General features: G+C 40.3%; 1 protein-coding gene across 3 annotated transcripts in view; it reads left to right on the top strand.

Moving 5' to 3' along the window:
• Window positions 1-12,499, top strand: part of LOC127657595 (chromodomain-helicase-DNA-binding protein 4-like) — a 40,202-nt gene that overhangs the window by 8,562 nt on the left and 19,141 nt on the right. For all 3 annotated transcript variants that reach the window (XM_052146456.1, XM_052146454.1, XM_052146455.1), the window contains exons 4-18: window positions 383-640; window positions 2,015-2,133; window positions 2,288-2,592; window positions 2,769-2,887; window positions 3,005-3,125; window positions 6,659-6,828; window positions 6,999-7,247; window positions 7,476-7,679; window positions 7,806-8,017; window positions 8,112-8,243; window positions 8,339-8,435; window positions 10,152-10,343; window positions 10,545-10,745; window positions 10,965-11,102; window positions 11,214-11,335. In XM_052146456.1, the coding sequence (XP_052002416.1) occupies window positions 383-640; window positions 2,015-2,133; window positions 2,288-2,592; window positions 2,769-2,887; window positions 3,005-3,125; window positions 6,659-6,828; window positions 6,999-7,247; window positions 7,476-7,679; window positions 7,806-8,017; window positions 8,112-8,243; window positions 8,339-8,435; window positions 10,152-10,343; window positions 10,545-10,745; window positions 10,965-11,102; window positions 11,214-11,335 (2,639 nt within the window). The remainder of the gene's footprint in view (window positions 1-382; window positions 641-2,014; window positions 2,134-2,287; window positions 2,593-2,768; window positions 2,888-3,004; window positions 3,126-6,658; window positions 6,829-6,998; window positions 7,248-7,475; window positions 7,680-7,805; window positions 8,018-8,111; window positions 8,244-8,338; window positions 8,436-10,151; window positions 10,344-10,544; window positions 10,746-10,964; window positions 11,103-11,213; window positions 11,336-12,499) is intronic.

The raw sequence follows: 12,499 nt of genomic DNA, 5'->3' as shown, positions 1-12,499 counted from the left end.
CATCAAAATGTCTTTGTTTGTGTTCCTCAGAAAAATGTAAACCGAGTTTGAAATGACATTAAGACGAGGAAATGATGAGTTATAATTTTTGGCTGAACTACAGAATTCCTTTAACAAGCATGTATTTACCAAACATGTCGACCAGTTTCACCAGTTAAAGTTTGCTGGTGAATAGCATGACTTTGCAGGGCTGCCAGCTAGACAAGAGTCAAACCAGCACTAAACAGCCTACACCACCACCTGATTAAGTGGGACTTTTCATAAAGGTTAAACATGTTTAGAACAGTTAAACATGATTTTAGGATCAAACAGTGAATTTAAGGGTTCATCCCTGTCAGATCTTATACATGTCATCTATCCTTTCATGGTTTCTGTGGTGCAGGAAGTTCCTGTCAGCTCTCCTGAAGTGATCAGAATGGTTGGAGAGCAAGAAGAAGAGGTGGACAGAGTGGTGCAATCTGGGAGTGAAGGAAGTGATTATGCCCCAAGCAAGAAGAAGAAAAAGATATCAAGCTCCTCCAAGGAAAGAAAGAAGGGTTCAGCAGGAGAGAAGGTTGGCAGCTCATCTGGAGGAAAAAGTAAACGTAAAGATCCAGAGCCTGAGGAGGAAGACGATGATGACGATGATGATGATGGGCAGGTAAGGTGTGGCAGATAGGTGGTTGCTGTTAAACCTAAACCCTCCTATTGTCTGGGATAACCACAATACAAATTTGGTTGTCCGATTGGATTCGTATACCTTGTCCAAAGAAGGCGCATCTGAAGCATCATAGAGGACATGTTAATGCATTTTTAATGCAGCACAAATATAAATCTACTTCAACCGGAATCACAGTAATGGAAAACCATGCGTTGTGCATGCTTGAAAGTAGGAATGTCCCAATACCAATACTGGTATCGCAATCTGGTCCGATACACACTCATGTACTTTTTCTCGTGCTCATAAAAATGCTCAGATACCAAAAGCCGATACCATCTGACATTCCAATGTGAAGTCAAGTCAAATTTGTTTGTATAGCACTTTTCACAGCAGGCATTGTTTCAAAGCAGCTGTGCATGAAATTATGCTGTAACAGAAAATGAATGAATATAATGCCAATATTAGTTTTTTATGTTTAGAACTATTTGTGGTTATAATGACTAAACTAAGTAAGTGTTGTGGGTCAATGATTAAACAAAATTATTTTGTATGAACTATATGAGTGTTGTCCCTCCTTTGACCAAGTTGATATAGATATTATTCAGTGGGGAGCATCGCAGTCCGACTGGAAGCTAATGGCAGGTCATTTTGGGGAACTCCATCCTGAGCCCATGCTTTGGACAGTGGCACTTGAAGAATCCCATGTCTTTGAGTGTGCATCGATTCATCCTCTGTGAAGTCTGTTTTAGTAGACTGAAGTGAAGTCTGGCTGTCACATGCTGCAGCTGGTCATCATCACTTAGTGACACAGAGTCAGACATCAGGCAGGACCGGAGATCGATCTGGCAGGCTCTGGTAACCTCGGGATATAATCCTGAGGTTCAGACAGGGAAAGAAATAGAATAAAATTAGCATAAATGCCATTCATTTTAAAGCAGGTTTAAAGAATAAGAGAAGTGTTTCTGGTTCTATAATTAGCAAATTCTCCTGGATCAATCTGTGGTTTCTTGATAAGCAGTTTGATAACTGCAAGTTTAAAGTTTCTTTGGACATGCCCTAACGATAATGAGGAGTTAATAATATTAAAAGGTTCTGAGATTACAGGAAACACCTCTTTTAGGAGTTTAGTTGGTAATGGGTCTAACAGGTAATTCTGTACAAATTCAGCGCACAAATTAAAATCACTTCATGTCCTAGTGTTATTATTAAACTGCAGAGGCTGCAATTTAATGAGATAAACTCGTTGTTTGCATACTTTTGAATGTGTGGAGGCGGTGTTGGATGAAGTACAGGTCAAATGATACAATACGTGTCTGGTTCCCCTTATGATTGTGTTCTCCTCTGTTCTTCATCTGTTATCCTCTCCCTTCACAGGAGCCCAAGTCCTCCTCTCAGCTATTAGCAGACTGGGGAATGAAAGACATCTACTACACCTTCACCCAGGAGGACTATACCTCTCTCACCAATTATAAAGCTTTCAGCCAGTTTGTCAGGTAGAACAATGCAGGTTCTTTTTCTTTCTGGTTTGTCCTATTTATGGTATTGCCTCATGTAAACATCCATATATATATATATATATATATATATATATGATTTTTTTTTTATGTGGCTGGTCTAAAAGAGGTCTTTGTCTTTCCTTCTGCTTAGGCCTCTTATAGCTGCTAAAAACCCTAAGATCGCTGTGTCAAAGATGATGGTGGTTTTGGGAGCTAAATGGCGGGAGTTCAGCACTAATAATCCCATGCGAGGCTCAGCGAGCGCCAACGCAGCCCTGGCAGCTGCCAATGTAGCTGCTGCAGTGGAGAGTATGGTGACTAGAGTGGATGGAGGAGGGGCAGCACCTGTGGCCATGCCCACACCGACAGCAGCTCCTGCTGCACCGGCCCCTCCACCCCAACCCCAACAGCCCGCAGCTGTTCCCCTGCGGAAAGCCAAGACCAAAGAGGGCAAAGGTCAGCGAGAGTGGGGAAAAAAAGAGACACAATTGTAGATTTGGTATTTGGTTGGAAATTAAAGTGACAATATCAGAGAGTTATGACTGACAAAATGAATGAAAATGAATTTTTTTAATGTGTTAAATGTATGTATGTTTAACCTACATCATGTGACATGTATATATGTGCTTTAGGCCCAAACGCACGAAGGAGGTCCAAGCCCACCCCAAAGCCCCAGGACAAAAAGTCTAAAGTGAAGAAAGTGGCTCCACTCAAGATTAAGCTGGGCAACTTCAAGAGAAAACGTTCCTCTGTTTGTATCCATTCCATTCATGTCTGCCTATATTTACTTCTACAAAAGTCAGTATCAGAAACCAGCCAAACTATACTCACCATAACATTTTTTGTACCCACCGTCCTGTTCTCTCAGAGTGGTGAGGATGATGAAGGTGAAAGCGATTTTGACAGTTTCTCTGTCAGTGATGGTTCCAACAGTCGTGGCAGCCGGTCCAAAAGTAAGAAATCCAAGAGCTCCAAGAAAAAGAAAATAGGTGAGTCAAAGAGAGCAAAAACTCAGTTTAAGTGTGCCAAACACCTTCACTCTTTTTACCCCTTTTTCACCGACATGGTTTGTGTGCGGGTTCCTAGGCCAGTGCGAATTCTCGAACTGTTCAGCACATAAAAGAAAAGTCTGTTCCTGCGCCGAAAACCTGGTTTGACTCTAGCCCCAAAAGCTTGCTGGTCTTTACGCAGGAAGTGATTACATCAGGGACAGAGGGTGGGATAATGTTTTGTCACCATTGTAAAGTTTTCCCAAACAACAACAGAAAATACCGTCTGCAGCAAGGAGTACTTCTTCGTTCTATAACAACAATAAAAAACCCACAAAATTATCAGACATCAAAAGCATTCAGGTAACATGACGAAACAAGTGCTCTACTAGCAATATGGTATTTACGAAGATCCGAGATAAACTAGAGAGATAACAAAGGAAAAAAATGAATGTAGATACAGCACGAAATAATGCACAACTCCTTCAATCGGACAATTGACAAAATCATAAACAAATTAAAAAACACTTAAGGGAGTACAGGGACCATAAGAAAGACATAAGCAAAATAGACAGTGGGCGGAGCAATGATGTTTTGGACTCGAACACCTACCAGCTTGCTAACTCACCAGTGCATTAAATTCAGCCAGTAACTCTCATGATAAACAGTGAATCGCTGGTGTCCTCTGCAGCTCTACTCAGTAAGTTGTGTATATATTGTGTAACTTTGTTAGCTTTTCTTACACTGTTGTCATCTTATTTTGTGCATTGTTTTGATATGTAAGGGGATTTTTAAACAGCTACTCGCTAAGTTTGGCAGATCGCGGCTATCTGTTAAGTAAAACGGTGGGATTCTCATTCAGTAATATTATATGCTGTGGCAAAAATCCACTACCATCTGCTACACCAATGTTAATAATGATTGCACTGTATCAGTTTACAGAACTTGGGAAGTTAAGCCATAGTTCATACAATTTAATGTAATTACATTACCTGTCGTCTTTAGTGTAGATGTCATCACTGACAATCTTGTTTAGCAATGTAATAACGATGTATTGCATTAATCCATATGTTTAAATATGTCCTCAAGTGTAAAAGCTGTATACAAACACACTGTGATGTGCCATGTTTATTTTATGTTTGAACTAGTCACATGAAACTACCACATAGACAGTAACCCATTATGTCACCGTTAAGCTCTTTGGTCTGTGAAACAGTGCTGCCGGTTTATGATAGGCTCCAGATTGCCCCAGCCATGAACCAGCATGAGAATCATAGCAATTTCGGTGGAAAAGGGCTATTATTTTTCTTATAACACTCAGATTTACTATACTAGATTTTGGTACTCTTAAATAATTCTCCCTGTCAGATCAAAGTCCTAAATAACTCTCAGACTAAGTCTACTTTGTTATCTAATGCAACGACATTCATAAATCGTTCAGTGTGACTTAAGTGTCCAAAGTAGGTTTGTTGATTTTAAATGAATAGTTCACCTAAAAATACAAATTCTCTCATCATTTACTCGTCCTCATGCCATCCCAAATGTGTATGAATTTCTTTCTTCTGGTGAACACAAACAAAGGTTTTATGTAGAATATCTCAGCTCTGTAGGTCCATACAATGCAAGTTAACAGGTTCCAAAAATTAGAAACTCCAAAAAAGCACAAAGGCAGTATAAAAATATCGCATAAAACTCCAGTCTCTAAATATGTGCCATTAGAAATGATATGATAGGTGTGGGTAAGAAACAAATCAATATTGAAGTTATTTTTTACTATAAATTCCCCAACACATGTATTCATGCTGACATGTACAGTAGTTAAGCATTTGTAAAAGAAACCACACAAATGTACAAAATGAAATCAGGAATTTTGTGTTCCTTTTTAATTCCAGAATCAGCGTGAGTAAATCGGCGCTACTGCGTCTTTTTGTCTTTCGTACAGCATTCCACAGTTCATTGTACGCTTTTCAATTTTAGCGTAAACACGCAGGAAATTAAGTTCAGAGATGGTTATTAATCATTGCAATAATCGCCCAAATAGACATTGAATCTTACTAATAATTGTTAGATTAGTACATTTTTTAAATAAACTTTATTTGCAGCCCTAGTGAACTCTCTCATGCATGGGTACATATTCAAAGATCAATAATTCCACAAACTCTGGAAAGTGTGCTGTTAACTCCTGCTGCTGTCTCATGGGCAAGAACAATAGTAACAGAAGTATTTTGGCACCTTTCCACTGCATGCTACAGCTCGACTCTACTCACTTTACTTTAATAAGCTTGCTTTTCTATTGCAGTTTAGTGCCGCCTCAACGTGGGTGGGATTATAGACTGATCGTCATAGTTGTGCCACCTCTACTGCCGTGACATCATATGAAACACGACACAAACTTTACTGACCATAAACAATAACACGACCGCTAGCTGTTAGCTACTAGCTCATTGTGCTGCATAAAGCAGTTGTTGCATGGTGATTTTACACAAGTGTAACAGTTAAATTGGCCTGGTTGTTTTAGAAGCAAGCTTTCCAGTTGCTGGTCAACTAAATAAAATGAAGCTTTCAAGCAGAGTATAGAGTTAACGTAACAAAACATACCATCGTGAGTCCAGGGCACTCTTCCTCCCATTTCTCACCAGTTTAGATAGCGTCCATTTGGTCAAACCTCTTCCACTTTTCCTTGATGTTTCTGACGTTTTTTTTTACTTTTCCCTACACTGTTGGTAGGTCCATAGTTCATTGTACGCAAGAGTTGTTGCCAGTGGCTGAAACACTTCCTGAAAGGCTTTTCCATTCGCTCGTCACTAACATGTGGACCATCTGCACCTTGTTTATTGACCACGGCGTGGTTTTGCGCTCAGCCATTTCTTTTTTCACAATTAGAAAATCACGTGAACAAATGATACTGCTATCGCTGTTGCTACTTTAAAACTAGCGGATGGTATCTGAAATCCAGTGACGCTGGTAGAGGCGATTCTCTCTGACCAATCAGTGATGCTGGATTTTGACGTCACATTTAGTATTGGCTCGGCTCGCTTGGAACCTCGACCGATGTGGTACTAAAAAAATTATCAGGTACCAGGTACTATCCATAGTGGAAATATCACAAAAAGCGAGAACAGTTGAGTCGAGTTGAGTTGTACCTTGCAGTGGAAAAGCCCCATTTCTTAATGATTGAGCAGTTCATTTGTTCAAATGACACAGGGCTTGTAAGAAGCACTAGGCTTGGCTAAATCATTGAATGAAAAGTAATGTGCATGGAGTGAGTTCCACTGCTGTGGTAAAATAGCCTCTTTGGGGTGCTTATATTCGCCCTATACTTGAAAATCTGACCAAAACCCGGCTGGAAAACCTGAAGGTTTGTCGGAACTCGTCAAGCTTGGATCAGGTTGAAGACCCTTTATTGCACGTGTAGAATGACCGAATAGTGATTTTGATGTTGGATTAGTTGCACATCGCACGATTAACTAAATATCGACCATCTGTGCTCATCCCTAATTTATATTTGTTTTATCCTTCCTTCTCCCTCATAGTGGATGAGGAGGCTGACGGCTATGAGACTGATCATCAGGACTACTGTGAGGTGTGTCAACAAGGTGGTGAGATCATTTTGTGTGACACCTGTCCACGAGCCTATCACATGGTGTGTCTAGACCCTGAAATGGAGAGAGCCCCTGAGGGCACCTGGAGTTGTCCACACTGCGTATGTACACTTCACTTCAAACAGCACTGTCCTAAACCTGTGTCCAAAATAGAATGACTGTCTTTATTCTGTTGTATAGACATTGAGTAAAACCCAAATTCTGTGTTTGAGTGTGCACTCAGATTAACTTTTTTGCATTCAATTGATAATGCATTGTAAATGTCTTTCAGGAGAAGGAGGGAATTCAGTGGGAGGCTCGTGAGGAAAGCTCTGATGCGGAAGAGGATAATGATGATGGAAGAAGGGATGAAGGAGATGCAGAAGAGGAGGATGATCATCACATGGAGTTTTGTCGGGTGTGTAAAGATGGAGGAGAGCTTCTGTGCTGTGACACCTGCCCCTCGTCCTACCATTTACATTGTCTCAATCCTCCTCTGCCAGAAATCCCCAACGGAAAGTGGATCTGCCCTCGCTGTCTGGTGAGAGAGATAGTAAAGTGTGCTAGTGTCCTTTACATTTGGTTTACTTCATAAAATTGTATTGTCACAAGCTAATACTGAAATATTTAGAATTCAAATTAATTGTCATTCATTCAACATGAATGGGTTGCTCATCACTACTGGTTCTGTCTTATAGCTGCCTTAATCTCAAGCTTTATTGGTTTAATTCTAAAAAACATAGAATATAATGTATTTTTGTCTTCTCAGAGTCTTCCACTAAAGGGCAAAGTCCAGAAAGTTCTGACCTGGCGATGGGGTGAAGCCCCTCCCCCTATGCCAGTGCCCCGCCCTGCAGACCTCCCAGTTCACGCCCCGGATCCTCCTCCTATGATTGGTCGAAAGGAGAGAGAGTTCTTTGTGAAGTGGTCCAACATGTCATACTGGCACTGTTCTTGGGTCCAAGAACTACAGGTAAAATACAAATAAAACACACATACTTTCTTGAACATAGACGTTCAGGCACAAATGTGTTTCAGAAGATGTGTTTAGTAGTAAATTCTTCCAATCAGAAATGTCTTTCTCTCTCTCTCACCATAGTTGGAGCTGAACTGTCAAGTAATGTTCCGTAACTACCAGCGGAAGACAGATATGGAGGAGCCCCCCAATCTGGAGCTGGGTGCTGAAGGAGACGAGGATAAGAGCTGTAAGAGGAAGAATAAAGATCCTTTCTATGCACGTATGGATGATCAGTATGGACGCTTTGGCGTAAAGCTTGAGTGGCTCCTCATCCACCGAATCTTGAACCACAGGTGAGAGCTGTCAGATACTGAGGCATATGTGCTGTGAAAAATAACATCTACTGAACTACTTGGGCATTCATCTCTCTCTCTTTCTCTCTGTCAGTGTGGATAAGAAAAATAATGTTCACTATTTGATCAAATGGAGGGATTTGCAATATGAACAGTCAACCTGGGAGTGTGAAGACATGGACATACCAGACTTTGAAACTTTCAAACAGCATTACTGGAACCACAGGTACATGCACAGAGGACTCTTCAGAAATTTACACATGCCATAAGTATGACATAATACTGATTACATTGTAATGGCTCTATCTTTCTCTTTGTTAGGGAACTTATGCTTGGAGAGGAGGGCAGACCGGGTAAAAAGCTTAAGAAGGTGAAAGTGAAGAAGACAGAGAGGCCTCCTGTTAATCCTGTGGTGGATGTAAGGAACAGTCGAACAACTCTTGCATGCCTGATCAACATCAGCTTCCATCCCCTTAGCTCTTGGCAGAGAAAAATAACTACATATTTAGGCTCCTTGGAAATATAAGCCATGTTCTAAAACCTATTGAACTGCCTACCTTGGCAGAAAGAAAAAAGTAGGCAAGAAAAAGTATGTGAACCCTTTAATTGGTTTTCGGCATTAATTGATCATAAAATGTGATCTCATCTTCATCAGTCACAAGTATAGACAAACACTATGTGCTTAAGCTAACAACGCATAAACAATTATAATCTTTCATGTCTTTATTGAACACATCCCTTTAAACATTCACAGTGCTTTTGAAAAAAGTAAGTGAACTCTTGATCAATCCTCTTTTAGCAACAATATTAGACATGCACAACATTCAGAAGGAATTTTGGACCCTTTTTCCTTACAGTACTGCTTCAGTTTATCCATATTCTGAGGATGTGTGGTGTGAACTGCTGTCTTGAGGTCATTCCTCAGCATCTCATATTTTGTTGATGTCATTAGCCTAGGGGTTCACAATTTTTTTCCAAACTAAACTGTAAATGTTTGATTGCTGAATTCAGTATGTACAATTCCAATACAATAATTTGTGTGTTAATAGTTAAAACAGATTGTGTTTGCTCATTATTTTAACTTGAAGATCAAACCAAATTTTAAGACATATTTAGCATACCTTATAAGATACCTTGTTTTGTCTAATTTTGAAACATTATTGCATGTTTGACAAGTAAGGCAATCTCAGAATGCAATGCAACAAACTCATGTCAATTATAAATATACATTATTAAGAATTTAATTGAGTTGTTAGCTAATACTGTGTTGCTTTACACGATGAGCCCTATATATATACTGTTTGTGCATGACCATTAACTCAGGCTGTTGCCTGTCTAGAGTGTTTTTAAATGAGTCTTTTATGAGGTTCCGTTTTGTTTTGGTTACTGAATGATATAGTTGATGCCTGTGTAGAATAGGTGTTGAGGAAGACAAAATTTGTTTCTTATTAAAGGGTTAGTTCACCCTAAAATGAATATTCTCTCATCATTTACTCACCCTCATGCCATCTCAGATGTGTATGTCTTTCTTTCTTCAGCAGAACACAAACAACGATTTTTAGAAAAATATCTCAGCTCTGTAGGTCCATTTAATGCAAGTGCATGGTGATCAGGCCTTTGTAGCTCCAAAATTCACAGGAAACATAAAAGTAAACAATAAGACGCCAGTGGTTAAATCCATATCTTCCGAAGTGATTTAATAGGTGTGGGTGAGAAATAGCTAAAAATGTAAATCCTTTTTTACTTTAAATCTCCACTTTCACTTTTACATCTGCAAGTCACATGTGGTGCCTGTTTAGTTTCTCTTTCACATCTGAAAGTTAAAGTGGAGATTTAGAGTAAAAATTACTTTAGTAGTGTTCTGCAGAGAGTCATATGGGTTACTTTTTTATACTTTTATATTTTCTTTGTGATTTTTGGAGCTACAAAGGCCTGATCACCACGCACTTGCATTAAATGGACCTACAGAGCTGAGATATGTTTCTAAAAATCGTTGTTTGTGTTCTGCTGAAGAAAAAAAGTCATACACATCTGGGATGGCATGAGGGTGAGGAAATGATGAGAGAATTTAAATTTTTGGGTGAACTATCCCTTTAATGGTCCAAAACTCTTTCTCTCTCTCTTTTTCTTACAGCCAACCATTAAGTTCGACAGGCAGCCAGATTATCTGGACACCACAGGTGGTACACTTCACCCATACCAGCTGGAGGGACTGAACTGGTTGCGTTTCTCTTGGGCTCAGGGCACTGACACCATTCTAGCTGATGAAATGGGTCTCGGAAAAACTGTTCAGACTGCCGTCTTCCTTTACTCGCTCTACAAAGAGGTGTGTGCATTTGTTAACATCCCTTTTGTCAGTAACTTTTGTCATATTGCGTAATTCCCATTTGTTTTATCTTTGTAATGGTGTTATTTTTTTATTAGTTTTGGAAATGTGAATGGTTTCTGGGGAGTTGGTGCAAACCGTTTAAAATGGCTTGAATTGTGCCTTAGATGTAATCCCTTACATTCTAACATTCTCTCTCAGGGCCACTCGAAGGGACCATTCCTGGTGAGTGCCCCTCTGTCCACCATCATTAACTGGGAGAGGGAGTTTGAGATGTGGGCCCCAGACATGTACGTGGTCACTTATGTGGGTGATAAAGACAGCAGGGCTGTCATACGGGAGAATGAATTCTCCTTTGAGGACAATGCCATCCGTGGTGGAAAGAAGGCCTCCAGAATGAAGGTAGGAGGAGAAAGAAAGCAGTTGGAGGGCAAGAATTTAGAAAGTGACGTATGATAGAGAAAGCTAGTAACCCTACATTTTTTGGATTCTTTAATTCTGTGCCACATCTTAGTGCTCTGCTGTGTGGTTTGATGACATTTTCTTATATGTGCCCTTGTCTTTATCTGCCGACCCTGTGTGGTCCCTCTGGTTTTGAATCTCTCTTCATCTCATCTGCAGAAAGAGGCTTCTGTGAAGTTCCACGTGCTGTTAACGTCCTACGAGCTTATCACGATCGATCAGGCCATCCTGGGTTCCATCGACTGGGCCTGTCTTGTGGTAGACGAGGCCCACAGACTCAAAAATAACCAATCAAAGGTAAGAAACATGTGATAGATAACCAAAATATCCACTACTTAATACAACAAACCAGAATCAAAATGGTTAATGGCGTTGAGCTAACATGCACTCTCTTATGGTTTTTCTCAGTTTTTTCGTGTGTTGAATAACTACCCCCTCCAGCATAAGCTGCTGTTGACAGGCACTCCTTTACAGAACAACCTGGAGGAGCTCTTCCATCTGCTCAACTTCCTCACGCCTGAGAGGTTTAAGTGAGTGTGCGTGTGTGAGCGTGTGTGTGTGTGCGTGCGTGTGTGCGTGCGTGTGTGCGTGCGTGTGTGCGTGCGTGTGTGTGTGCGTGTGTGTGTGTGCGTGCGTGTGTGCGTGTGTGTGCGTGTGTGTGTGTGCGTGCGTGTGCGTGCGTGCGTGTGTGTGCGTGTGTGTGCGTGTGTGTGTATGTGGGCAAAATCTAAGCACAGTTGCCAGCACAAAGGACAAGTGCGTGAGGATGGAAGTGATTGCACTATCTGTGGCCGTATGTGCGAAATCTATGGGTGTATTGTATATTTGAGGATGAGCTATGATATTTTAATACTTGTCATGATTTGTGTGTCAGTAGAGCAATGATAAAATAATAAATAATAATAAGTTTTTGTATAACCGGTTTCCAAAGCTTAAGGGCGCTGTACAGAAATTGAACGCAAAACATTATACAGTATAACAAATATACATTACAAAACAATGAACAATAGGAAAGAAGCTAAGCCTATTTTACATTTACATTTATGCATTTGGCAGACGGTTTTATCCAAAGCGACTTACAGAGCCCTTACTACAGGGACAATCCCCCCCGGAGCAATCTGGAGTTAAGTGTCTTGCTCAAGGACACAATGGTGGTGGCTGTGGGGATCGAACCAGCGACATTCTGATTAACAGTTATGTGCTTTAGTCCACTACACCACCACTATTTTAAGTAGGTGAGACACAGGCGAGCAAGGTGAGAGCCAAACATATACAACACATACATCTTGGTCTGGAGCATAGCAGGGAAAAAGACAGTCACAAAGCAGGGGATGAATTGCATACAGCCCATTTACACTGCCAAATTCTTATGAATGTGCTGTCTTTGTTTACATAAGATGCAGGCAGTGCAATAACCTGGAGAAATTGCTCTTGACCGATATTAAAATCAGTGCGACACACATTGCAAAAGGCGTGGGCATTGTCGATATGGCTTTGAGATATGAAATTAAATTCTTCCATCCAGCTGTGAAAGTTACATGTGTGTATATATATATATATATATAATTATTATTATTATTATTATTTTTTTTTGCCGGAGCACCACCTTTGTCTTCTCCCATCTACCAATGATGCTTGAATCAACTTCTATTGCATCTATCGCATCTATTACTGTAATGACTTGTGAGGAACAG

The sequence above is a fragment of the Xyrauchen texanus genome, chromosome 17, assembly GCF_025860055.1.
Source record: "Xyrauchen texanus isolate HMW12.3.18 chromosome 17, RBS_HiC_50CHRs, whole genome shotgun sequence".
Taxonomy (NCBI): domain Eukaryota; kingdom Metazoa; phylum Chordata; class Actinopteri; order Cypriniformes; family Catostomidae; genus Xyrauchen; species Xyrauchen texanus.
Note: the sequence above shows the minus strand (reverse complement) of the source record. Positions and strands in the feature narration are given on the sequence as shown.